Consider the following 27,361-nt stretch of genomic DNA (forward strand, 5'->3'; position numbering starts at 1 on the left):
ACAACACACACACACACACACACACACACACACACATACACACACACACAGAGACCACGGTGAGGGTTAAATAACTTAATATTCATAAAATACTTAGCACAGAGGCTGGCATATGCTGTAGTAAATCTTTGCTGTTATTATTTCTACTATGCCCTGTGCATCTTCTTGCTTTTTAAAATATGTACCTTCTTAGGAGGTTTTTCAAAAAATTAGGAATGGAAGCCTGGCACAGTGGCACACACCTATGATCCCAGCAGCTCAGGAGACTGAGGCAGGAGGATTCCAAGTTCAAAGCCAGCCTCAGCAATTTAACAAGACCCTAAGTAACTTAAAGAGACCCTGTCTTAAATCAAAAAATAAAAAAAGGGCTGGGGATGTAGCTCAGTAGTTAAGCACCCCTGGGTTCAATCCCTGATTAAAAAAAAAAAAAAAAAAAAAAAAAAACCTAGGAATGGAACCACCATATGACCCAGTTATACCATTCCTCAGTGTTTATCCTAAAGAATTTAAGTCATCAAACTGGACATGGTGGAGCATGCCTGTAATCCCAACAACTCAGGAGGCTGAGGCAGGAGGAGTGCAAGTTTGAGGTCAGCTTTAGCAACTTAGCAAGGCCCACACACTTAGTGAAACCCTGTCTCAAAATAAAAAATAAAAAGGGTTTGGGAAGTAGCTCAGTGGTAAAGTGCTCCTGAGTTCAATTCCCAGTACAAAAAAATAAGTCATCAACAGGCTGGGGTTGTGTAGCTCAGTGGTAAAGCACTTGCCTTGCATTTAGAGGTCACTGGGTTCGATCCTCAGCACCACATAAAAAGAAATAAAATAAAGGTATTGTGTCCATGTACAACCAAAAAAATATTTTAAAAATAAGTCATCATACTATAACAATACATGCATACCCATATTTATAGCAGCACAATTCACAATAGCCAAACTATGGAACCAACCTAGGTGTCCATCAATGGATAAATGGATAAAGAAAATATGGCATATATACACCATAGAGTTTTATTCAACTATGTAAAGAAAAATGAAATTATGTTATCTGCAGGAAAATGGATAGACTTAAGAACCTTATGTTAAGTGAAATAAGCCAAACTCAGAAGATCAATGATCGTATGTTCTCTCTTATATGTAGAAGTTAGAGGGGAGAGCTGGGGTCGTGGCTCATTGGTAAAGCACTTGCGTAACACAGGCACTGTGTTTGATCCTTAGCACTATATAAAAAATAAAAATAAAAAAAGGAGTTAGAGAGGAAAAAGGAAAAGAAAGGTAAGGGGGGGAATCTCAAGAAAATCTAAAGGAGATCAGTAGAGTAACAGGACCAGGGGAAGGAAGGAGGGAAGGGAAAAGGGAAATATTATAGAATGATATTGGCCAAATTATAGTGTTATATGGTGAGCATGTACAAATATGTAACAACAAATCCCACCATTATGTGCAACAATAAAGCACTAATAAAAATATGGAAAAATAAAATATCTTCCTTCTTTTTTCTTAATGCCCATTATCCTTAGCATTCCTCTTATTTGCCTTAATTTAACCCCTGTCTGTGCTTCTCAGGAGGGAAAGGTTGAGTTTTAGAAGGGAAAAGGAGGGATTGACTATAGAGATTGAAACATGCTTGACAGCCAGCCAGTGCCTGCCATGATAACACACAAACACACAGCCTATGCATGTTAGTATTGCACCCTGTCCACGTGAGTCAGTTACACACAGATTCACTCTACAGCATCTAGATGTCACAGGCCCACACTCAGCCCAGTTTCCTATGGCTTCAAAAACATCTTAGTTCCTTCTCATGTGCAGTTAACACCAAAACCCAACACAAGCAACTCTCTCTGGCCAGTTTGTGTCTTCAAATTCCTCAGACCATAGTTTGGCATTAGGGATACTAATGCAGGAAGCCTGAGTGAAGTGGTCACCTTCAGAGGAGTATTGATCCAGAGTCACTCAAGACAAAGGGACTCCCCATATAGATGCACATAGACACGTGTGTACATGAGCTTAAGTTTGCAGCTCACAAACTTCTTCCACATTCACAGTCATCCACCTCATCCAAAGTTGGGTGAAGTGGTTAAAGATTAAATCAATCCTGCTCTGATGCTGAATGCCCTTAACTGTCCACACCCCACCCAATAGAGAACAAGGACTTTGGGTTACTTTCCCCAACTTCACCCCTTTTCAGCAGGAAGCCGTTTGGAGATGTCATCACCCATTTTTCCATGGAAATGGAATGTAGAAATTGACAATAGGGAAGTGTAACAGTAGTCCACTTTAAATATAACACTTGCTTTGAATATAATGCTGCTCTGCCACTGCAACTTATTTTTTTAAATGGACATGTTTCTTTCTCTTCCTCTCTCCCTGCTCCTCCCTAATCTCTGGCCCTCCCTAATCTCAGGGAAAACAGTATTACCACATGAATAAAGTAACCCAGACTTTGGGAATGGTACCAGAAGATCTCAGAAATGACAACCTCCCAAATTGAGGAACTCTAGGTAGGCCAGAGGGAGGAGGCAGGGGGTTAGCAATGATGGAGGAATGCGATGACATCTTTAGCCAAAGTACATGTATGAAGACATGAATTGGTGTGAACATACTTTATATATAAACAGAGATATGAAAATTTGTTCTATATGCGTAATAAGAATTGTGATGCATTCCTCTGTCATGTATTTAAAAAATAAAACCAGTTTAAAAAAAATGACAGGGCTGGGATTGTGTCTCAGTGGCAGAGCACTTGCCTAGCATGTGTGAGGCACCAGGTTCGATCTTCAGCACCACATATAAATAAGCAAAAAAATAAAGGTACATCAACAACTAAAAAAAAAAAAAAAATGACAACCTCCCAAATTAACAAGTGAATTACAACTCCAGACAGAGAATACATGGAATGTAGCCTTTGAATCACCTGTTTAAAAGCCCCCTGTTCCTGCTGGTGGGCAGAATCACAGGCTTTAGGACAGGAGTCCCCTCTGTTTCTCCTTGGCTAGCAAAGCAATAAATCTTTTCCTTTTTCTCAAAAAAATTTAAATCAATCGCTCTTTTTTTCCCCCTAAAACTCAACCTTCCCTTCCTGAGAAATGATGCGCACTTTACAGAGGAGGAAGCTGAGACCAGTAAAGAGTTGTGCTTTGAGCAAAGGTGAAGATGCCAGAGAGCTAAGCAAATTCAGGGCCTCTTTGTCCCAGCCTAGAACCCTCTGTTTCACTGCAGTTGTGAGAGCTTCGAACCCAGAATGCAGCTTAGATCAGCAGGGGTCGAATTCACTCTCTGCTACCCACCCAGCCGGATCACACCAAAGCCACGCCCTCCTTTGGGCGACCGCTAGGGAAAAAGGAGAGAAAGGCCATCGCTTGTCTCTTTAATGCGCGCCCCCGAGGCTTGGCGCGCCCCCGCCACTATAACTGGAGTGCATGGAGCAGGCTGCTCTCAGAGGGAGTGGGGCAGGCGCTGGGTACCCGTTGACCGACTTTTCCAAGTGCCATCAGAGGCCAGTCCTTTCCGCTTCCTTGGACCAGCCTCAGGGTGCTCACAGCTGAGGACTTTACACAGGCTGGGCTCTGGGCTGGGTGGTACCCAGGTGCCGCGCCGAGACCCTAGCCGGCTGTGTCCGCTTCCCGCCCCTCTTCCCGCAGCGCTCGCCGTCGGGCGAGAGCTCTGCAACCGCTACGTCTCACACCCCGCACTACCCGCCTCATGCTGGTGCACACTTACTCCGCCATGGTGAGTAGTCTCAGGTCCCGCCGCACCGGGCACCCTTGGCCGGAGAATCGAGGAGCCCGCGTGCTGCATCTTCCAAACCTCCTGCCCTTGCGCCAACGAAATCTCGGAGGGAGGGAGGGAGCAGTAAGGACTCCGCCAGCTTAGAGGGAGGTGGGTAGGTAGCCTCAGCCTGAGGCTCCTGCGCCCGCGCCCTCGGGTCATTCGGTGATAGACACTGGGCCCGAGGAAGAGGATCGGACGGCAGCTGGATCCTCCGGAGCCAAGAAGGATCCTTTCTGGCTGGGGTCCTTTCAGCTGCCCGTGGGTCACCTAGCTCGCCCTTTCCTTCCCAGGAGCGCCCCGACGGGCTCGGCGCAGCGGCTGGCGGGGCCCGTCTGTCGTCTCTGTCCCAGGCAGCCTACGGACCGGCGCCACCGCTCTGCCACACGCCGGCGGCCGCAGCTGCCGCCGACTTCCAGCCGCCCTACTTCCCGCCGCCCTACCCGCAGCCGCCACTGCCCTACGGCCAGGCGCCCGACGCCGCCGCCGCCTTTCCCCACCTGGCCGGGGACCCATACGGTGGCCTGACGCCCCTGGCGCAGCCACAACCTCCGCAGGCTGCCTGGGCCGCGCCCCGCACTGCCGCCCGCGCCCACGACGAGCCGCCCGGCTTGCTGGCGCCGCCCGCCCGCGCTCTGAGTCTCGACCCGCGCCGTGAGTACGCCGCCGCAGTGCCCCGGCTACTGCACAGCCTGGCCGACGGTGCGCACGGCCTAGCTGAGGCGCCCCTGGGCCTTCCCGGGCTGGCGGCGCCACCTGGCCTGGAAGATCTGCAGGTGAGACTCGAGGGGTCTGGGATGGCTGCCCACCTCCCCTCGCTCCCTCTGGCTGCGGCCATTTAGCAACCTGGCTGGAGGTTAAAAGTGACAAATGTAGGGACATAACTTTTCTCCCAGTTCTCCCACTCGTGACTCCAAGATACATCCCACGTCCTGGTTTAGAAACTGCCCGCAGTTTAAAGGTAGCCTGGCACTTTGTCAATGCGTGGTGCCTGCGCAACTCTTCTCTTTCTTCGGGTGTGCCATTGAGCCACGTTGGGCATCCATTCCCGTCTGATGGGCAGTCTTCTGGGGCATCCTGCTCCTGGAGCGAAGGGAGGCGCAGTAGTTGCTTGTCTAAGCCACGGTGAGTACCCAGGATTCCACCTTGGCGCCAGGTAGATAGTGCGAGCCACCGCTATCCCTGCCCCGCCCGTCGCCGACTCGGGCGGCTGTGCTGCACGCAGAGCTGAGCGGACAGAGATAGGGGCAGCAGGGGCTTGGGAAGCAACAGACGACTAGATTTACTCACGCCCTCACTGCCACCTTCACCTACTTGCAGGCCATGGATGAGCCGGGAATGAACCTCCTGGACCAGTCTGTGATAAAGAAAGGTAAGGAATGGCGTGTAACTGCCAGGGCAGAGCCAGGCGAGATAGTGCAGGCCCAGGGAGCACAGACCCACTTTCTTCACTGCCGCCAGTGCCTCATGTGCGTCACCAGGCTCGGTGGCCTCTGAACATTCTTCACGAACCCTTAGAGGGACAGCGAAGGCTGCGAGCCTGGCTAGATGCTGGGCAGTAGAGCCGGGGTCTGTGATTTTGTCCTGAAGCCTGCCGCCTGCGGTGGCCTGAGCTGGGTCCGCTCCCTTGGCTGTGACTCCTGGGCCTGGCCTTCCCTCGCCAAGGGGAGGGCGCTCTTGTGGATCTGGAGTTAATTTGCAGAACGAGTTAAACCACTTCCCTATTTCCTAAGAGGTGGGAATGGGAGTGTTGTTCCACAGATTTTTGTGGATGATTTCCACTTTACAGAGCGTTAGCATTTTGGAGCTTAGCAGTGGCTCTCCTACCCTTCCTTCCCTGAAGAGCCTTGAGGCCCTTTCAGTTTTCTGCTAGGGAATTTTCTTTCAGCAGGAGCTTCCTGCAGCTAGTAGGCTTAGAAGAACTGAATATTGTTGTATTAGGCTGTATGTTTGTGGGTCAGGGCCTGCGTACTCCTGGATGTCCCTGTCTCTGTTAGAGTTCAAAGTCCTGTACCTGTCCACATGTTCCTTTCCCAGGTGTCGGATATTTCTTGGTATGTCTTTGTTAGTGTGAGTGTATTTGTAATTTGCATCTTTGTACTTTGGGGTACATTTCTGTTTGGAGTTCTCAGTGTATGTGTCAGGATCTCTGTTGTGTCTTGGAATTTATCCTTTGGTATCTGATAATTTCTAGACATGTGAGATTCCCTTCCTGTAAATTTTCCAGGTGTCCTTTTGCATTAGTAAAATCAGGGGTATGAGACACAACCTTGAATGGCTTTTGGGGCCTGAGGACCAAGTGAGTGAGTGAACCTAGGTTACCTGTCCTTGAACCTGGGTGGGGGCCAGGAACTGGGGAATTTCAAGGATGATCCTATCTCCGAGAACAGTGGACCAAGTATAATGGAAGACTCTTGGAGATAGTACCTTCTATCAGGACAGGAGCTGTCCACTAAGCCAACAAAGCCCTGCTAGTTGAGCTGGGTGGGGTGCACAGTGTAGTTGCTGGGGTCTCCTCACAACCTCAGCTATTGGTGACATCCCAATTCCTGGAGCTCCCCACCGGCAAGTTCTGGGAAGCCTGTCCTGAGGAAGGGTAAAACAATCTGCTGTTACTCAGAGTACCTTAATCCTGAATTATAGCTAGGAACCAGAGCTGGTTTCTTTCAAAGGATATCAGGTTCCAAAACTCTTGAATCTTAGATGCGCCCCGAAGGCAGTCCCAGGGACACAGTGAGTGTCTGGGCTCTGCGAGCTGGCTTGATGGAGCCAGCAGGAGGCACGGACGTGAGTTCGCACACCTGGTGGATGGCAGTGCCAGATCTCAGGTGGCCTAGCGGAGCGAGGTGGAAAGCCGGTAACCTAAGCGGGGAACCTGAGTTACAGCCCAAGGCGCTGCAGCAAAACGGGAATAAAGGGGCCAGGGCCCCGAGCGCTCGGCGGGAGGAAGTGCTTCGTCCTTGCGCCGAGAATTAGCCAATCGGCCTCCAGGCAGACGTTTGGGGAGTAGAGAGTCGGTGCCTGAGCTTGCGGTCCTCGCAAAAGCCAAAGTACTGCTGGCTCCCGCGGTGTCCACCTAGAGCAGCCGATGTGCCGACGATGGCCCCACCTTCAGTCCTGCACCCAGGAGCCTCGTCACCCCCCGCGCAGCGGGCAGTTTGCCCTGGTCCTCAGCGGTCGCTGCGGGACCCGGCCTCACCGCTAGCCCCGCGGGTCTCCAACTGTGCAATGGGTTAGCGCCTTTCTTCGTCTTCGGACCCTTCAGAGAGCACTGGAAGTCCCTGTTGTTTCCTTGGGAGCTCCAGCGCCCGCCGGGTGCGATGAGGGACCCCACTCTGCCCGGGGGCCTTAATTATAGAAAGTTACTCTTGGCCAGCTGAAGCGTCCCACTCTTCCAGGTCCTCCAGCCTTGGCTGGAGGGGCGGCTGCGTTACAAAGGGTTAGGGTCCTGCGTAAGAAACCCGGGTCGCCCCAGCCCACAGCAGACAGATCCTTGGGCCTCCATCTCACCTGTGCCACCCGGGTGCGAGCCTGGAAGCCCTAGGGGCCCAGCCCGGGATTATGCAATCTTGGCAGATTCCAGGCACTTGCCCTGGAGAGGAGGGCCGGCGACGCGCAGACCTACCACACACTTCCACGTCTGCCCCTTGCAGCCACAACTTGGGTTTGGGGGTGGCAGACTGGATTAAGGCCTAACAGAGGGGAAGTTGGGAGCCCTCCATTTTCTGCGCACAGTTGTCACCTCCAGTTTTGCAACCCGTCCCAGAGAAACAGAAAGCAGGCGGTAATGGTAGGGGAAAGAGCTGCGCAGAAATATTTTCCAGTCAAGAAAGGCGGGGTGGGTGGGTAAGGGTGTCTGTGCAAGACACCATAGGAACTCACAGGACAATGAGCCGAGCCAGCCGCAAAGCGCCTGAGGTCAGGAGGCTTCCTAGAAGAGAGATTTTAGCCAGGTGCAGTGAGTGGGTGCTCAGTGGGTACTAGGTGATGGGATTTTAAGTCTGAGTACATTGGGAGAGGGAGTATGGAAAGAGCCGATCTACTTTTACGGCACTGGGTAAAAAGCATGTGCAAATGCCCTTTCTGTGGGAAAACCAGATAGGATAAAAAGAGTCAAAGTTCCTGTAGGTTTCATGTTATACAGTCACAGCTGTAGGGGCGTGGTTTAGAGTTAAGAATTGAATTGCATCCCTCCTTCTCTCCCAAAAGAGAGTGGGTGATTGCCCTCTTGGAAAGCAGGAGAATCAATTGTTCAGTCTCAGGGAGTCTCCCCTACAGTGGCTGATGTCACTAGCTCCTCTGCCTTCTTGGGCTCCGGGAAGGTTCTGAAAGTTAAGGAGTGAGGTACTCACCGCATGAATCAAGATAATAACAAACATAATATCAAAATCTTACACAAAGACAGAATCTAACCCTGCATTTCCATAACCCTTCCTTACTTGCCTCCCAGGCTGCTGTCTGCTCTAGAAAAAAAACAGTGGCAATGCAGATAGTTTGGACTTAACCTGAGGACAGCGGGAGCCATGGAAGAGTGTGAAGAAGGGGGGAGAAGGGATGAGAGTATGTTTAAAAGAAATCCTCTTGCAGTTGTTGAGAAGGAAACTTAACCAGCAGGTCCTACTGGGGTAGAGGAGACACAAGAAGGCTGAGGGGAAGGGTCACTGCCCCTCCTGTTTGCCTTTGTCCTGCCTCAGCCACACACTCAAGGCTTTGGACTCCTGGGACCCTAAGTGTGAACTACAGAAGCAAAGGCATCAAGATCCCCTGGTGGTGCTGGCTAAAAATGTAGTTCTGGCTAGGCCCTGTGCACTCGCCTATAATCCCAGCAGCTCCAGAGGCTGAGGCAGGAGGATCTCAGGTTCAAAGCCAGCCTCAGCAATTTATCGAGACCCTAAGCAACTTAGCAAGTCTCTCTGTCTCAAAACAAAAACTAAAAAGGGCCTGGGATGTGACTCAATGGTTAAGCACTCCAGGGTTCAATCCCTGGTGAAAAAAAAAAAAAAAGCTGTTTCGGGGGGCCTGGGGTTGTGACTCAGTGATAGAGCACTTGCCTAGCATGCTTGAGGCACTGGGTTCAATCCCTGGCACCACATAAAAATAAAATAAAGGTATTGCGTCCATTTGCAACTGAAAAAAAAAAAAAGGCTGTTTCTGGGCACCTCCCCACATCTGAATAAGAATCCCCAAAGTATGGTCCTAGAACTTGCACTTTAACTGATTGATTGAGGAAACATTTACATAGCTAAAATTCATTTGTTGTATGAATATTATTTACTTTTAGTAAAATGTACAGAGTTGTATAACCATTAGCACAATCTATTTTGAGACATTTGTCACCCCTCAAAATTTCTTCATTCCCATTTGTAGTTAATCTTTATTCTCCCGCCAAGCCTTAGGCAATCACTGATCTGTCTGTAAATTTGCATGTTCTGAACATGTTGTATAAATAGAATAGATTATATGCAGACTTTTCAAGTTCTAGCCTCTTTTACTTAGCATTGTGTTTTTGAGGCTCATCCTTGTAACATATATTAGTAACTTTTCTTCTTTTCATTGCTGAGTAGTATTCTACTATATGTAACACACTTTTGGGGGGTCAGAGGTTGGGGAATTGAACCCAGAGTGCTGCTATAACACTGAGTTACATTCCCAGCCCTTTTAATGTTTCATTAAGTAATTTTCAGTTACTTAAGGCCTCACTAAGTTGCTCAGGCCGACTTGAATTTGCAATCCTCTTGCCTCAGCCTCCTGAGTCCCTGGGATTTTAGGTGTGCACCACCAACCACATCCAGCAACATATTTTATTTAACCATTGGTCACTTGATGAACACTTGAGTTGTTTCCACTTTTTGGCAATTAGGAATTGCTGTAGACATTCATATACTTGACTTTGGGTAGACCTGTGTTCATTGCTGTTGGGAAAATTCCTGGATATGAAATCTTTGGACTATATGGTAAATATATGTTTAATTTTAAAGAAACTGCCAAGCTGTTTTCTATTTTATTTTGATTTCTTTCTTTCTTTATTTTTGATGCTGGGATTGAACCCAGGGGCGCTTTAGCACTGAGCTATGTCCCAGCCCTTTTTTTGTGTGTGTGGTTCTGGGGACTGAATCCAGAGCCTTGTGCATATGAGACAAGCACTCTACCAACTGGGCTCTATTCCCAGCCCTGTCCCAACCCTTTTAAAGTTCTTACTAAGTTGCTTAGGGCCTCATTGAGTTGCTGAGGCAGGCTTTGAACTTTCATTCCTCCTGCCTCAGCCTCCCAAGTCACTAGGATTACAGGTGTGTGCCACCATACCTGGCCCAAGCTGTTTTCTTTTTTAAATTTATTTTTTAGTTTTAGGTGGGCACAATATCTTTATTTTACTTTATGTGGTGCTGAGAATCGAACCCAGGGCCTCACGCATGCTAGGCAAGAGTGGCACAACTTGAGCCACATCCCCAGCCCCCCAAGCTGTTTTCTAAAACAGCTTTACTGGCTTTGTGGCTTTACTGGCTGGGTAAGGTGTAATCCCAGTGACTGGGGAGGCTGAGGCAGGAGGATCACAAGTTCAAAGCCAGCTTCAGCAACTTAGCACGACCCTGTCTCTAAACAAAATATAAAAAGGACTGGGGATGTGGCTCAGTGTTTAAGTGTCCCTGGTTCAATCCTGCGTACCAAAAAATAAAAAATAAAAATAAATTAAGTAGCTTTACTAAGTTTTTATATTCCTACCAGCAATACAAGAGGGTTCTAGTTTCTGCACACCCTCAAATACATTTGATATTGTATGTCTTTTGTTATAACCATCTAGTGGTATCTTAATATAGTCCTAATTTCTCTCTCTTGAGGACTGTACCACCCAGGGGCACTCTACCACTGAGCACATTATGTCCCCAGTCTTTTATATATATATATTTATTTATTTGAATTTTGAGACAGGGTCTCACTAAATTGCTAAGGCTGGCCTCAAACTTGTGATCTTCTGTCTCAGCCTCCCAGGGAGTTGGGATTACAGACTTTCACCACCATGCCTAATTTGCATTTCTCTAATGACTAATTTTGTTGAGCACTTTTTCTTGTGTTTATTAGTCATTCATCTATCATATTTGGTGAAATGTCTTCACATATTTTGTTGTTTTCTAACTAGGTTGTTATCTTGTTGAGATAAGAGGGCTCTTTTTTATATGTTCTGAACACACATCCTTTATCAGATTTATATGATTTGCAAGCATTTTTTTCTAGCCTGATACCTCATCTATTTATTTTCCTTTTTTAAAAAATATTTTTTAGTTACACTTGGACACAATGTCTTTGTTTTGTTTATTTATTTTTATGTGGTGCTGAGGATCGAATCCAGTGCCTCACACATGAGAGCAAGCAGTCCACCACTGTGTTACAGTGGTTTCTTTTCTTTTTTTTTTTTTTTAAGAAAGAGGAGAGAGAGAGAGAGAGAGAATTTTTTTTTTTAATATTTATTTTTCAGTTCTCGGCAAACACAACATCTTTGTTTGTATGTGGTGCTGAGGATCGAACCCGGGCCGCACGCATGGCAGGCGAGCGCGCTACCACTTGAGCCACATCCCCAGCCCCAGGTTTATTTTCTTAATAGCATCCTTTGAGGGACAAAAATTTTGAATTTTTTAAAAAAATATGTTTAGTTGTGATGAACACTATATCTTTATTTTCTTTATTTATTTCTATGTGGTGCTGAGGATTGAACCCAGTGCCTCACGTATGCTAGGCAAGAAGTACTCTACCACTGAGCCACCACCCAGCCCCCCAAATTTTGAATTTGGACAAAATCCAATTTATAGTTATTTGCTTTAATGGGTCATGCTTTTGGTGTTATAACTATGTGCCCAACCCAAGGTCATGAAGATTTTTCTCCTCTGTTTTGTTCTAGAAGGAATTGCAGTTTTAACAAGCTTTCTGAGAGTCTGTTGCATACCCCCAGATTCAGTAGCCAGACTGTATCTACCACCTGTGGATAGAGTGTGACTTGGGTATGTGAGTTGAATAACTGAGAGCTCTTGCATCAGCTCTGAGCCTTGGGAGTACATGAATGGCTTCTGCCTGTGTGACCAGGGGCACACCATGGGCAGACCATCTCAGCTTCAGGAATCACTGTGGTGGGAACTGTCCTGTGGGTGTGGGAGACCACCAATGTCCCTGCTCTGCAGTCTGGGCTAGTTTAATTCCCCACTACATGACGGCCCCCTCCCCAGCTTCCCTAATCTTGAACTCCATCCCTCTTGCTGTTTTTGAGGAAAGAGGTTCTGAAGGAAAAGGGACAGGTAGGGGAAACAGCAAGGTCTGTTATTCATAGACACATATGTCCCTTGCCATTTCACACACATGGCTGCACCTAGTTTGCATAAATATACCATTGACAGGATAAGGCACTTGTGTGTGTCCATATGCATGTGGTCACCCTCAAGGAGGGCAGAGACTGTGTCTGTATACAGAGCTGTGGCTGAGTATTGAGTGTATGTACACATGGACAATCTCATCCTCATTGCTCTATGACAAGGGCAAATAATTTTGTGTATGGTCACTTCTGGGACACACACCCATATTTGCACATGCACAAACAGCTTAACAAAGCCTTGGTCTCTCTCCCCTGTCACTGGCCTGGCCTCAGGGGATTCCAGTTTTAATAACAATTGGATGGAAGAAAGAAAAAATTTTGTTTCTCTGATCCCTCCCTCTGACTAGGAGAGATGGGAGGAAGGACAGTCACTTTGTCCTTTTTATTGCTAATTGATCAATTTGTAGGTTTATTTTTTTAAATACAGTGCCGTTGGCCCTTTCCAAATGTCTGTTTCTGTGAGTTTTGACAAATATATATATGTAGTCATGAAACCACTAAAACAATCCAGCTATAGAATAGTTATATCGTCCCAAGTCCCCTCAAGGCAGAGGGGCACAGGTGAAGAGGGACCTAGGGATAAGCATTCTCATGCACACATGAGCAGGTCTGGGAGTTTACATATGTGGCTCATATTATATTTCTACTGGTCAATGTGAATCTAAGGCCTGGAGGACAAATGGGGACCAGGCAAGACCAGTAGGCAGGAGCCAAAACACCAAGAAGGGTGAAGGAGGCCACTGTAGCATCGTGGTCAAGGACATGAGCTTTGGAGTTAGGAGACAGAGTGAGTTCTGCTCCTTCCTTGCTGTGCCATTTTAACCTCTTTGAACTTTCCATTTCTTCCTTTTGACATGGGATATGGACATCAGCTCTTCTCCTCAGAGCTGTTCATGTACAGCATATGGTATATAGTTGGTCCTTATTGACAGCAGGTGACATCATTCTGCACAGCTGTGGAGTTGGGGATTGATCCTCAGGGAACTGTCCAGCCATTGATAGGCTTAATGCTGTGAAGTGATACATGACTTAGAAAGATCCCTCTGCAACAGAGCAGGGGCACCACAGAAGACCTGTGATGAAATTCAGGTGGGAAGTGAGCAAGTGTCTGTCTGTGCATAAAAGAGGCAGCGTCCCAGGCAAGTTAGGATGCGGACACTGTAGGACATGGTGTAGATGGGCATGTGGGCCAGAGAAATGCGGAGGGTGTCTGGCTGGGCAGCTGGGTGGAAGATGGGGATATCATCCAGGGAGGGTGGAGGGTGGGGCTCTGCCACGCTAGGCAGAAATAGCTAATTCTAAGCTAACTGGGTTAGCCTTGTTTACCTCTGCATTCCCAAGATGTAGCATGGTTCTTATCACACACGTGATCAGCCATTTGGTGGAAAGGCTCAGGGCACTGCTTTTGAGACCACGATGGGTTGGCTTTTGGTTCTCATTTTACCAGCTAAGTGATCTGTGGCTCACTGACTTCACCTTTCTGGGCTTTAGCCTCCTCCTCTGTAGAATGGGAGTAAGGGTAGCTCCCTTGTGGGTTGTTCTAAGGGCTCAGGGGGGTTATCTATGTGAACACACAGCATAGTGTGTGCTCAGTAATTATTAACCTCAGACTCCTCACTTGATTCCTACTGCCAACACACACACACACACACACACACACACACACACACACAGCCTTGTCTTTTGAAGCTCTCAGTTCCTTGAAAGAACAGAAACCTAAGGGGTTCCTCTGAAGAAGCAAGTGCCTCAATATTCTCCCCTCTGCCTGCAGTTAAGCAGGAAGATGGAGGTTAGACTTTGGGAAGAACTTTCTTTTAGAGCCAAGAGTATCTGAGTTTTAGAAAATTAATCCATTAATCTCTAAGTTTTAAATTCCATTAATATTTCAACAAAATTGACACAGGTATATTAAAATATGTTGGGAGTCATGATTTAGATCTTATACTTTATTAATATTATTAATAATATTAATAATCTTATACCTTGTTAATATTAATTAGTATTATTATAATTATTAAATTACATATAATTATATTCTTATTATTATATAACTATATTATGCCGTGTGATTGTATTACATATTACATTTAATTTTTATTTATTTATTTATTTTTGTTTTGGTACTGGGGATTGAACTCAGAGGAGCTTTACCACTGAGCCACATCCCCAGACCTTTTTATTTTTTCTTTTGAGTCTCACCAAATTGCTTAGGGTTTTTGCTGAGGCTGGCTTTGAACTTGCAATCCTCCTGCCTCATCCTCCTGAGTTGCTGGGATTACAGGTGTGGAACACCACTCCTTGTCTATTTTTAACTTTTTATAGGTGTTCCACATCTGGTACAATCCGGCAAAATGGATTAACTATTGTTTCCCTTCCCTGCCTTTCATAAATAATTAAGAAGTATCCAAGCAAGGGCACTTTTGGGTTTATTTTTTTATTCATTTCCTACAGCATCCCAGAGTGACCTAACAGGAAGGGGAACAGGGCTGGAAGCTTAATAGGTCTATAATCTCCTGGTCCCAGGATGGGGGCAGTCTGAAGCTTCCAACCCCCTCATTGATCTCAGGAGGTGGGAATGTATTAAAGACTCTCGGTGATTGCTCAGACAGGATGACCCTGTTGTGGTGACCCAGGAATCCTACCTCCACCTCAGACTCCATTTCCTCACATCCAGCTCCTTCTCTGATGGCACCCACCAAAAACTAGCAATATGTTGAAGCTGAGTTTAAAGAGGGAACCATGCTGGGGACTTTAGAGGACATGGGTTCAACAGCCAGACAGCTGTGGGTCCAGGTACACACCTGTTAGCTGAGTGGACTTGGTGTATCACTTTAACCTCAGTGTGCCTCAGTTTCTCCCTTTGTAAAGCAGGGATACTGGGGTCTCTTAAGGTGCATGGTTGGTGAGTCAGGAATGTGCCTGCTCCCCAGCTGGCTGGTGGCTGACCTGTGGCTGCTGCTCAGTGTCCCCCACTCTCTCTTCCCTTGCTTCCACTCCACAGTCCCCATCCCCTCCAAAGCCAGCAGCCTTTCGGCCCTCTCATTGGCCAAAGACAGCCTGGTTGGCGGCATCACCAACCCCAGTGAGGTCTTCTGCTCCGTGCCTGGACGGCTTTCCTTGCTCAGCTCAACATCCAAGTACAAGGTGACCGTGGGGGAAGTACAGCGGCGACTCTCACCTCCTGAGTGCCTCAACGCCTCTCTCCTGGGGGGCGTCCTCCGCAGGTAGGAAGGCCAACCCACAACCACTGCACAGCCCACAATCCCTGGTTTCTTCAGACCTTCTGAGGGCATCTGAAAGGGGGCCAGCCTCACTCCTACCCAAACATCATCCCCACTCAGTCTCCTGGGAGGAGGAAGGCCCAGGGACTCCAGATCACACATGTGCTGGGAGGCAGACCCAGGTCTCCAGTAGTTCCCACAGGCCTTTGGGATTGTGGTGGGGGGGGCGGGTAGAAAAAAGCCCAGCCACAGAGAAAGCATGAAGGACTTATCCATGTTGGAAAGAATGGACGAGGCTGGGTCTGGGGAAGAGAGAGTGTCATCTACACCCCCCTCCCCCAAAAGGTACCCCAGCACCTAAGGCCCTGTAGCATAGACCTCACTGGTGTATGTGTGCTGGGGATGGGGATGCAGTTTGTCTTCATTGCTGTGTATTTCTCTGCGTGTCCTTGTGCCTGGGAAGGGTATTTCTGCTTCAGGGCTATAAGTTTTGATGAGTCTCAGGATGGTGTGTGTTTGTGAGTTAGGGGATGGCTAGAAGTATATGTTTCCATTAGTGTGAGCATCCTGTTACTAAGTGGCAATGTGTGGCCTAGAGTGTGTCCTATTCTGTGTGTGTGTGATTGTATGTGCATGTGCAGGTAGTCTTGTGTATGTTTGCTTGCCTGTACTTCTGTGTGGGCACCACATTTGTAGTGGTGTCTCTATATTCCTGGATAATTTGAGCTTCCTGGAGGGACTGAGTATCTGTACATATGTCTCTGGGATCCTGATTTGATGTTATCATGGGTCTGTCTTGGGTCTCTGCATGTGTATCTCTTGGTGTCTCTGTATTCTTGGCCCTCAATGTGCCTCATCTATGTGTTTGTGGGTCTGAGTCCTGAGTGACTGTGTGTGTGTACCTGTGTCTCCCTGTCTATGTCCCTGTGTCTCTTGTGGATCTGTGCATCCCCAACAAATGTGCTAAGGTGGGGAAAAGGACCCTGTGATGCTGTCCTTCTCCACCCTGGGCTATCGAGGACTGGGAAGAAGAGAGGGAATCTTGGAGCCAGGTGCTGGGCCCCCCTAAGCCAATCTTGACTGCAAAACCAGTAAAGTTAGAAAGAGTTTGGGATCTTGCTAAGAGACCCTAGAGAATCTCCAAAGCCAAACCTAAGCCTCAACAGGGGTTGGTGCAGGCAACAAGGCCCTGTAAGGACCACTTAGCCCACAGGCTTCTCTCTTGTCTTCATAGTTGTGTGTCTGTCTCTCTCTCTCTGCATATCAAGAGCCAAGTCCAAGAATGGGGGTCGGTGTCTACGGGAAAGGCTAGAGAAGATTGGGCTCAACCTGCCAGCTGGCCGTCGGAAGGCTGCCAATGTGACACTGCTGACCTCATTGGTGGAGGGTGAGTGAGAACTGAAGGTGGGCTTGAGCATGAGTGTGAGGAGGTCTGTGTCACCTGGCATGACTTGTCTCTAATGCAGGAGGGTGTGTTTAGTCATGTGTGTATTCGTGTAAGCACTGCAGTATCTCTGTGTCATGTGTAAGACGGCATGTATGTGATGTGTGTGCACAGTTGGCCCTCTGTAACTGCGGGTTCCATCTGAGAATTTAACCAACCATGGTTTGACAATGTTTGGAAAATATTCTACCTCTAGTGAACATGAACAGACCTTTTGCTTGTCATTTATTCCTTAAACAATACAGTACAACTATTTACTTTGTATTAGCTATCACAAGCAATCTAGAGATGATTTCAAGTATACAGGAGGATGTGTATAGATTAGATGCAGATACTGTGTGCCATTGTATGTAAGGGACTTGAGCACCCATGGATTTGGGCATTTTCAGGGAATCCTAGAACCAGTCCCTTGAGGATACTGAGGGACACTATATCACCTTGCACATCTATGCATATGTGTGCACATGCAGTGGAGAGCTACTTATGGGGGTGTGTGCATTTGTGTGTAGGGAAAGGCACAGCCAGTGTTTGGCTGTGGTATGTAGATGGGAGGGGGACAGCCCTCTTCCCTGGAGGTCAATGACTCTGGGCTCTGCCTCTGGAAGTTCCAGGCCCAACCCCTGTAGTCCCAAGAGAGGGTAATGCAATTGAGGCTAAATCTGGGCAGGTGCAGGAAATCAGAGGCAGGTATCTTCAGAAGTTGGTATCTTCAGAAGTGGGATGGGGCAGGTTGCCCCCTGGCCAGGGGGTCAGAGGTTCAAGGCTGGGTTCCAGGCTCAGAGGCACACCTGGTAGTAGTGACAGCTCTGATCCCCACAGGAGAGGCTGTGCACCTGGCTCGAGACTTTGGCTACGTCTGTGAGACTGAGTTCCCAGCCAAAGCAGCCGCTGAGTACCTGTGCCGACAGCACGCTGACCCGGGGGAACTGCACAGCCGCAAGAGCATGCTGCTGGCCGCCAAGTGAGTGAGGGCACTCTACACAGGCTGTCAGGAGTGCAATGCACAGACACAGACCTCAGATCTGGGCACAATGGGCCCAACTGTGAGCACATGTACACGTACGTGGCACACTGCACCACACACAGGCACATCTGGACTCCCTGCTTAGGGTCACATGGGCACCCTCCTGCATGCTGCACAGGAATACCTGGCACCACAGGTGGGTATATTTGGGCACCATGTTCATTACTTTCAGACCTAGTTAGAAGAGAACCAGACTCATGGGATTACCAAATGGAGAGACCTGGGAGGCTGCTTATATTGTGTTGGAAAAAGCCCATCTATGGTGGATTCCACCTCATTCATGAATCAGTTCACATACCAAGTGCTTCCTGAGTCCCAGTAATGTCTAAGATGCTGGCTGGGTTTCTTGGTGACAAAGAAGAATGATGACTGATCCTCTTGCCTGAGCCACATATGGGGTGCACAGAGAAATGGATAATGACTGCAGACTGGAGTTAGACTCATATCCCAGCTCAGTCCCCGTGACAGGTCATCTAACCTGTCTGAAATCAGTTTCCTCATCCATATGACAGGTATAGATTTGTTTTAAAAATCATTAGATGATGTATATAGTGTACTTGGCACAGCATCTGACCTCAATCTCTGCTGCTAGATAATATTTCAATTGTGTAAGGCAAATTTTGTGGTTCCCTAATAATTTCAAAAGACAAGGTTCCGTGAAGCACTGGGTTTTTGGGGTAGTTGAGAGGATCAAGGCAAGTTTTCTGAATAAGGCAGAAAGAAGTTGAGCTGAGCTCTGAATGTGGTCAGGACATCCACAGGGAGAGCACAGCCCAGTACGTGGAGCACGTGCTGTTTACTGGCTGTATGATATTGGGCTACTCGGTTACTTCTCTGAACCTTGGTTTTCTTTTCTGTGAAATGAGTATAATCATCATTTGTAGACTGTTGGGAGAGGCAAGCAATTGTGTAATCTAAGAACCCAGAACACAGATTCTTCTCTGGGCCCAGAGCCTTGTCCTTTAACTTCTGACCTTCCTTCCCCCACCAGGCAGATCTGCAAGGAGTTTGCTGACTTGATGGCTCAGGATCGCTCCCCATTGGGCAACAGCCGCCCAGCACTCATCCTGGAGCCTGGAGTGCAGAGTTGCCTGACACACTTTAGCCTCATCACCCACGGCTTTGGAGGGCCTGCCATCTGTGCTGCCCTCACCGCCTTCCAGAACTACCTGCTGGAGTCACTCAAGGGACTGGACAAGATGTTTCTAACCAGTGTAGGCAGTGGGCATGGTGAAACCAAGGCTTCAGAGAAGGATGCCAAACATCGGAAATAACCGAATCTCTCATTCATCCTAAGGGGCTCCCAAGCCCTGAGTTGAGACTTAGCTCCTAAGGTGGCCCTGAAAGGACTAAAAGGTGGGATTAGAGTCAGGCCAGAAAAAGAACATTCATCCAGAAACCCCAGTTAGGGCTCTGGATAGGAGCAAGGGAGGTGGTCTGTTGGTAAGAGCCCAGGTATCTGTCTCACGTGTGCAATTGTCTGACCTTTGCTAAAAAGGGCTTGGACAGGAAATTGGTATGAAAAAGTCTGGCTTGAGGAGCAGAGCCCTACCCTTTAGGGAGTCTGGGCAGCAGTGGGCTCCTAGGGGCCGAGGTTTTCTGCTTTTTAATAATAGCTGGAGGACATTGTTAACAAATCAGAGGTGCTACTGAAGAGCTAGTAAGCCTCATCCCAGAATCTCCTACCCCAGAAAAGAGGTGCTGGAAGGAGGTCCCAGTGGGCTTTGTGAACCCTTTCCATTCTTAAAGCAAAGGGCAGGAGAAGCCCTAGTGGAACAAAGACAAAGCACAACTTGCAGAACTTGAATCCAGGCTGCGCGTCACAGCCCTGTTGCTATTTGTCCTATTTATTTATGTATGATGTAATTAAATTTGAAAGTTTAAAAATGTCGAGCACAACTTACTTATTCCCAGTGAGTTGGGGATTTATTTCACTGTTTTCTGCTCATTCTCTGAGAGGACCATCAGGACCAGGACAGAGAGGGTGTTTTGCTCACAGAGAGCTGTGCATGGGCTGGGAGGGAAGAAAGGTATGTCAGGCACCCTGATGTCATCACAGGGTTTTGTATTTGCTGTTTCTCTCCACCCTACAGTTGAAACACCTCCCCATCTCTCAGATTGCTTCCTCAGTCTCTTAATAAAACCTGACCTTGGCTATGAAGCCCTTCCTGTCCTTCTTCAGTCCTGGGGCCTGGATTTCCCTCCTTTGAGATCACTGAGTAGAGGCAGAACCTGGGATTTAGGAAGGACTTGGGGCAAGAAAGGGTCCTTAATGGGGAACACATTAGGAGTGGTGTGGATACCTCTGAGAGGGAGTCCAGATGTGGATCTATCTGGCTATCTGTGTGTGTCAAGTGAATACTGTTTGTGTATTATTGTGACTTGCTAGCCTGTAGGTGAATGGGTCATCTTGGCTATTAGCTGTCTGTACTGTGTTGCCATGACTGTTGGTGGTAGGTTTGTATGCGTCCGTGTGAATGCTGGTGACTGTGTGTGTGTATGTGTGTGTGTGTGTGTGTGTGTGTGTGAGAGAGAGAGAGAGAGAGAGAGAGAGAGAGAGAGAGAGAGAGAGATTGAGATTATCAGGCCAATACTAATTCAACTCTTTTCTTGAGGATTTCACTCTTTGGGCATCTTTTTTTTTTTTTTTTGGTCCTGCATTTTCAATCTCTCCCTCCCTATTGAATTGTCTACTAGATTGTTCCTCAAGCACACATATCTTCTTCTTCCTTTTTTTTTTTTTTTTTTTTTTTGTGTGTGTGTGTGTGGTGCTGGGGATTGAACCCAGGACCTGGTACATGCGAAGCAAGCTCTCTACCAACTGAGCTATATCCCTAGCCCCTTGTAGGATCTCTTATAAAACATAAATCCTTTCCCCATCTATTTATTTCCTTTGCATTTGAAATTTGTTTTGCTATTTACAATGCTGAAGATTGAGCCTGAGGACTCACCAATATTAGGCAGGTACTATACCACTGAGCAACACTTCCAGCCAAGTGAGTTTCTAAAAGGTTGCTACACCCCTACCTCCATTTTCTTTATTGCCAATTCTCCTCAAACCACTTCAGTTCCTAATAGTCCGTTGAAATCCACTTAGCATGGTCATCGATGATCACAATGTCAAATCCAAAGGACTTTTTCTGGATTTAACAGTGGCATTTGCCATGGCTTACCACTTGTTCTTTTCTAAAACACTCCATGGTTCCCAACTTCTCCTGATTTCCCCTGACATCACTGGTTCCAATTCTGTCTACTTTGCTGGCAGCTGCTTTTTTTTTCTTTTTGTTTATTTTTTAGTTTTCGATGGACACAACATCTTTATTTTATTTTTATGTGGTGCTGAGGATCGAACCTAGCACCCCGCGCATGCCAGGCGAGCATGTTACCGCTTGAGCCACATCCCCAGCTCCTGCTTTTTTTCTTTTGGTCCCAAGAATTGAACCCAGAGACACTTAACCACTGAGCTACATCCCCAGCCCCTTTTTGTATTTTATTAGAGATAGGGTCTCACTGCATTGCTTAGGGCTTTGCTAAGTTGCTGAGGTTGGCTTTGAACTCATGATTCTCCTGCCTCAGTCTCCCAAGCCACTGGGATTACAGGCATGCACCATCATGCCTAGCAGCTAACTTCTTCTCTACTAGAATCTCATTCAATCCCATGATTTTACACATCATTTGTAGGATGCTAATCCCTGAATTTGCATCTTTGGCCCTAACTGGTCCCTGAACTCCAGGGACCAATATGGAGGACTTGACTCTACAAAAAACATGACCTCCTCCAAACTGTCCCATCTTTGCAAATGGTCTCATCTTCTACCCTGCTGCTCAGGCCAGGAACTGGGGAGTCATATTTGATTCTTCCTCTACATTCAATTCCCCACTGTCTTACTGATTCAGAATCCATCTTTCCATCTCCACTGCCACCACCCTCAACATCTGTCTACAAGAGCCTCCCTACTGGTTTGATTTCACTGGTATACCTTCCTGCTATGGCCCTGAAATGACCTGAACTTTGCCAACCTTACCTTAAACTATTCTCTTCAATACCCACTTTACTCTAGCCATATGGATTTTTTTTTCTTTTTCTTTTTTTCCCCCGGTGTTGGGGATTGAACTCAGGGCCTTTTGCATGTCAGAAAAGCACTCTACCAACTGAGCTATAGCCCCAGCCCTACATGGATTTCTAGTCCTCAGACTTTCTCTGAGGGCCACTGCAGTCACTGTTGCCTCTGCCTGGATGACTCTTCCTCCATGTCTTTACAAGTATGCTGTCAGGCCCAGAAGTTGAGGATGCTTTGCAGAGATGAAGGTATGCAAGGCACATGAGGTTCAGACATTATGTTTCAGGATAAGGGTCCAAAGATGTGACTTCTTTTCCCAAGAAGTTTCAAAGCCTTAACCCACCCATAGAAAAGGATAAATGGGGGAAGGTGGAAGTATGCTCTGCTGTAACCAAGGCCCAGGACCTGGCAAGCGACATTCTTCTACTAAAATTATCTCAGATTACAGGAACTTGGGGGGTTAAAATGACACAAAAGGAATCTAACACTTATAAAATACCTAGCATAAACAAATCAATAAAAGCTTGGTAAACAAGGAAGAAGCTAGAATTCAAGAACTGTTCAGTACTAGGCAACTTTCCCTAAGGAAAGAACAAGGTAGTTCTCATGAAGACCCAGGTAGTCCTCACCAAGACCAATTTTTATCTCTATATTTTTTTGTACCAGGTATTGAACCCAGGGGCACTTAACCACTGAGCCACATCCCCAGCCCATTTTTTTTTTTTTTTTTTTTTGAGACAAGTTCTTCTAAGTTGTTGAGGCTGGCCTCAAATTTGCAATCCTCCTGCCTCAGCCTCCTGAACAGCTGATTATAGGCATGCACCACTGCACCCAGCAAGACCTATTTTAGAATTAAAAAAATTGTAGCTGCATAACTTGCCTAGGGTCTCTCATGTCACAGAGTGGGTCTCACATAGATCAGTTTGATAAAACCCTCCCTTCATTTCCACTGTAACACATGGACCCTATGCAGAGAGACTCACAGGCCTGAGCCCTACAAGGGAAAGCAGGTCTTCCTAGCCCCTCATGCCCCAAGGCTCTGCTATACCAGCATATGGTCAGGATCATTAACAGTGCAGAGGAAGCAAGTGTGGAGACTGTGTAAGTAGCATAAGCAGCGCCTAATGAGGTCTCAGCATTTGATTCTTTCCATTTTCCCCCCACAGCAAAAGTGTGTGTTAGCCTCTGACTAGCTGGGTATAGCCCTGAGGAAAAGGAGATGGTGATTAAAGAAACGGTATTCACTCCGGTTTACATAGCTTCTTTTTTGCAAAGTAAGAAGCTGTGAATTAAATGGAGTGTATTTAGACTGGGTAAGCAACATGATTTTCAAATTGTGCATTTGAGTTTATACTCACTTAAAGAAAATGCCTTTCTGTTTTCTTTGAAAAGATCAGAGTATTTCAGGAGAAATAAGGGCAGTGTTTGAAAGCCTTCCTTCCCTCAGGCCTTATGAGGGAGTGAGTGAGGATGAGGTACAGGCTTTCTTCTCACACACCGGCTCCTGATAGATTTCTAGAATCTGGAGAAAGTCCCTCCTGTCCCTCCTCTCCCTTGAGCACTGCTGCAGTTTCCTTGTCAAAGGACTAAGGTAAGGATAGCAATAGTGACAGGACTCTGGGTTTTTTTTGTTTTTTTTTTTAATATTTTTTTAGTTGTTGATAGATCTTTTATTTTTATTTATTTATATGCGGTGCTGAGAATCGAACCCAGTGCCTCACACATGCCAGACAAGTGCATTACCGCTGAGCCCCAGCCCCAGCCCAGGACTCTGGGTTCTACACCGAGAAGACTTAGCCTCCATTGCTCAGCTGGGAACACCATGATCTTCTCAAGCCATTTCAGTGCCTTCCTCCTCCTCCTCTCAGGTTCCTTCAGTCTTCCCAGCCCTTCACCAGTCAAGGTTGAGCTTCCCTGCCCTCAGGCAAAACAGCTGCTCCCTTCTCCAACCTGACCCCTCCCACCCTAAGCCTGGGAAGGAATAAATTGTTTTCTGTGTATTAATCACCTGCAAGCAGATGGAAACCAATTGGAAGACCATTCTGGGCAATGTTTGGCCAGGAGTGTTAAAGAGTTATTTCATTCCTAGGGTTTTTCAAACTTTAAGAAATCAATTTAGGACACAGCTAGCATTTTTAGAAATAAAATCTAGAAAAAAACAGAAAATATGAGTGTAGAGCATCTTGATTCAAAACACATACACACCTACAACTGTAAGAAAAGTTCCACAAGGTAGTGCTTACACTTCTTACAGCAGGTACTTGTATATGGTTGTCAAATCCTAAGTCAATGCTGAGGCCATGGAAACTGAGCTGGGCCTTGGGCTTTATGGGGTGTGGAAGGGAAAGGAAATCAAGGAGCTAGTTAGGAGTATGATATGCCTGTTGTCAAACCAAACAACTGGGCTTTATTCTATAAGCAGTGGAAAACCAAAAGAAAGTTTTAAGAGAACTGAAGGAATGGATGGTCAACTATTGTATTGAACTGAGAAACTGGAGGAAGAAGAGATTAAACGTAGAGCAAAAGTAGGTTGTTAGAATTGATGGGGGAATGAACCAGAATAGTAGGGATGCAGACTTGAAATATGAACAAAGGCTGGTGTTTTGTACTGATGTTGGTTTCTTAGTTTTAACAACATACCATGGTTATGTAAATACTAACATTAAACAGAAACTGGATGGGAGGGGGGTGTAAGGAAACTATATTATCTTTGCAACTTTTCTGTAAAACCAAAGTCATTCCCAAATAAACATTTATTAAACATAAATGATGCCTACACTTCTGGTTTGGGCACCTAGAAGACAGGTAACTAATTCTCTAAGATGGACCAAAATTGTAGAGAAGGACATTTGGATGGGGGCAGATGGTAAGGCTCAGCTTTAGATATGTTGAGTTTGATACGGTTAGAAGGGGCTGGTTAAGAATAAGTTGATGGTCTGGGGATGTGGCTCAAGCGGTAGCGCGCTCACCTGGCATGAATGCAGCCCGGGTTCGATCCTCAGCACCACATACAAACAAAGATGTTGTGTCCACCAAAAACTAAACAATAAATATTAAAAAATTCTCTCTTTTAGAAAAAAAAAAAAAAGAATAAGTTGATTTGGGGCTCAGGAGGGAGAACAGGAACAGAGATCACAATGATCAGAGATCAAAATTAGGTGGGTTTGCTGGCTTGCCTGAGATTGCCCTGAGGACATTAACATTCAAAGGAGGAGAAAGTGTCATTCCTGGTGAGCTCTGGATGTCCAATCACAGTGATGTTTGAGGCGAAACCAGTTGTGGTGAGGTGAATCATCTTTCCTCCTGCTTGACTGGATGATTAGTTTTCTTATGGTATAAGGCACTACTACTGGTATATTAAAAAGCATATTAAGACAGCCAAACCTGATGTTAATTCAATACTGTTCATATGAATGCTATGATCTACTATGGATACCTGTGATAAAGTAAGACTTAGACTAAACGGTGCTCAATGGTGGATAAGCACCATCAGCAACTAGAAATGTTAGAAATTCAAAATCTTGCCAGGCGCGGTGGTGTACACCTGTAATCCCAGTGGCTCAGGAGGCTGAGACAGGAGGATCTCGAGTTCAAAGCCAGTCTTAGCAATGACAAGGTACTAAGCAACTCAGTGAGACCCTGTCTCTAAATAAAATACAAAATAGGGCTGGGGATGTGGCTCAGTGGGCAAGTGCCCCTGAGTTAATTCCTGGTACCCCCCCCCCCAAAAAAAAAAAAACACCTCAGGCTCTACCCAAACAGGAATAAACGGTGGCAGTAGGACCCAGTGATCTATTTCACTAAGCCCTAAAGTGGGTTACAATGCACACTAAAAGTCTGAGAGCCACAGCTCCAAAGAATTCAACCCAGTAGTTTTCTATCACGATAGAAGATAAGAATAAATTGGAAAAAATTTTTAAAATTCTTATGTCTAAACCCCAGAGTTACTTAGAATCTAGAGGTGAGCCTAATCTGTACACTAAGAAAGGAAATGCCCTAAGTGATTCTGATACAAGCATCTGGTTAGGAAGGAACCACTGGTTAGGGTATAGGGGTATAACTCAGTGGTAGAGTGTTGCTTAGCAAGTACAAGGTCTTAGATTTGATCCCCAGCACCACACACAGAGAGAAACTACTGTTTTAGTGGCTCTGATCAGAATATTCATGTTATTCCCAAAAAGCTAGAGTGAGGTAAAGTACCTATCTGGTTAACTGCCACAGATACCAATTTAAAGGGATATTATATAACTCTCTAATATAGTGTTAAATGTAACAAGCAATACACAGAACATTTAAAAGACTTTTTAAAGGGGATGTGGTCTATATGTATGTGTGTATGCATACTTTACACAGGAATAGAAGCTCTCTTTTTTGGTACTTAGAATTGCTCTTAAAAAAAACAATTGTAACTGAAGTTTTCTCTGGGAAGATAAGCAGGGGATCAGACTGTAAGGAATGAGAGGAGACATTTCTTACTATGTGTTTTTGTATTATTTGCACAATTTGCTAAATGTATGTAATACCCCCCTAAATTAATTTAAATAGTGTAAGCTTACTGGCAAAAAGAACCACTGCTCTAGAGGGAATGGGATATTAGCAAGCAAATAAATGAAAGAGCTAGTTAGAAAAGAAGCTGGGCAGTGAAGCAGAATGTAGGGCTGTCAGCTGCTAAAGGCAGTTAAAGCATTAACATAGGAAAAGGGGTATGAGGAAGGAGAGTTCTGGTAAAAACACAATCCTCTGTCTAGTTCTTTTCTGAAGTGATGTTAGCTACACTAAAAGCCAAGTCAGGAAAGTTAATTTACCCATATTTAATTTTATTCAGAATTAACCATCTTTCACGAGTACACATCCAAAGAGTAGAAAAAATTAAAGGTTCCTGTCAAAAACAGTTTCCTGGCAAGTGGGAAGGAGGGTACGATGTTAGGGTTCACGTTTAGGGAAGGAAATGTTATCCAGGTCATGGATGCCATTTTTGTCAATGATTCGAACACTGAAGGTTGGCAGATTCAAGATGAAGCGCTTCTGGAGCTGTAGAGAGATGTAAAGGAAACCAATTAACAAACATTTATTAAACACTATGTGGAAGGCTCTGTTTTAGGCATGGTGAACATAAGCAGATAAAAATTCCTGCTTTTGTAGGAATATCCCTTCAGATATTCTCCTGGGGCAGCTGGCACTAGGGCACACAAGAATGCCCATATATCAGCTGGAGGCTGACTGAAGTGTGATCTGGAAGATGAAGCTGGAGATCTATCTCTGGTTAGTCAGCTGAAAGAAAGAGACAATCCAATGTTCTTATCCCTGCTGTCCTAGGACTCAACAATTTGCTCCAGTCATCTACCCACATCAGAAGGACCAGGCAAGTGTGAGTAAACTTTATGTGCAGTTGCCAGAGTGGTGAGAAGGATATCAACAGAACAGTTCTTGGAACAAGTCCCACTTCTGTCTCCTCCAGTTCAGGCTGAGGCTGTTCCAAAGGGGCTG

General features: G+C 46.3%; 2 protein-coding genes across 2 annotated transcripts in view; one reads left to right on the forward strand and one right to left on the reverse strand.

Annotated features, from left to right (window-relative positions):
• Positions 1-3,702: 3,702 nt before the first annotated feature.
• On the forward strand, positions 3,703-19,087 carry Tfap2e (transcription factor AP-2 epsilon). The gene is made up of 7 exons (XM_027937697.2): positions 3,703-3,729; positions 4,062-4,544; positions 5,089-5,140; positions 15,126-15,348; positions 16,614-16,732; positions 17,609-17,750; positions 18,805-19,087. The coding sequence occupies exons 1-7, from the start codon at positions 3,703-3,705 to the stop codon at positions 19,085-19,087; spliced, it is 1,329 nt and encodes a 442-aa protein (XP_027793498.1).
• A 7,583-nt stretch (positions 19,088-26,670) lies between these two features.
• Psmb2 (proteasome 20S subunit beta 2) overlaps positions 26,671-27,361 on the reverse strand; it is a 31,179-nt gene continuing 30,488 nt past the window's right edge. The window contains exon 6 of the mRNA XM_027937499.2: positions 26,671-26,905. Coding sequence (XP_027793300.1) covers positions 26,798-26,905 — 108 coding nt within the window. The 3' untranslated portion in view covers positions 26,671-26,797. The remainder of the gene's footprint in view (positions 26,906-27,361) is intronic.

This window comes from Marmota flaviventris, chromosome 10 (genome assembly GCF_047511675.1).
Source record: "Marmota flaviventris isolate mMarFla1 chromosome 10, mMarFla1.hap1, whole genome shotgun sequence".
Classification (NCBI taxonomy): Eukaryota; Metazoa; Chordata; class Mammalia; order Rodentia; family Sciuridae; genus Marmota; species Marmota flaviventris.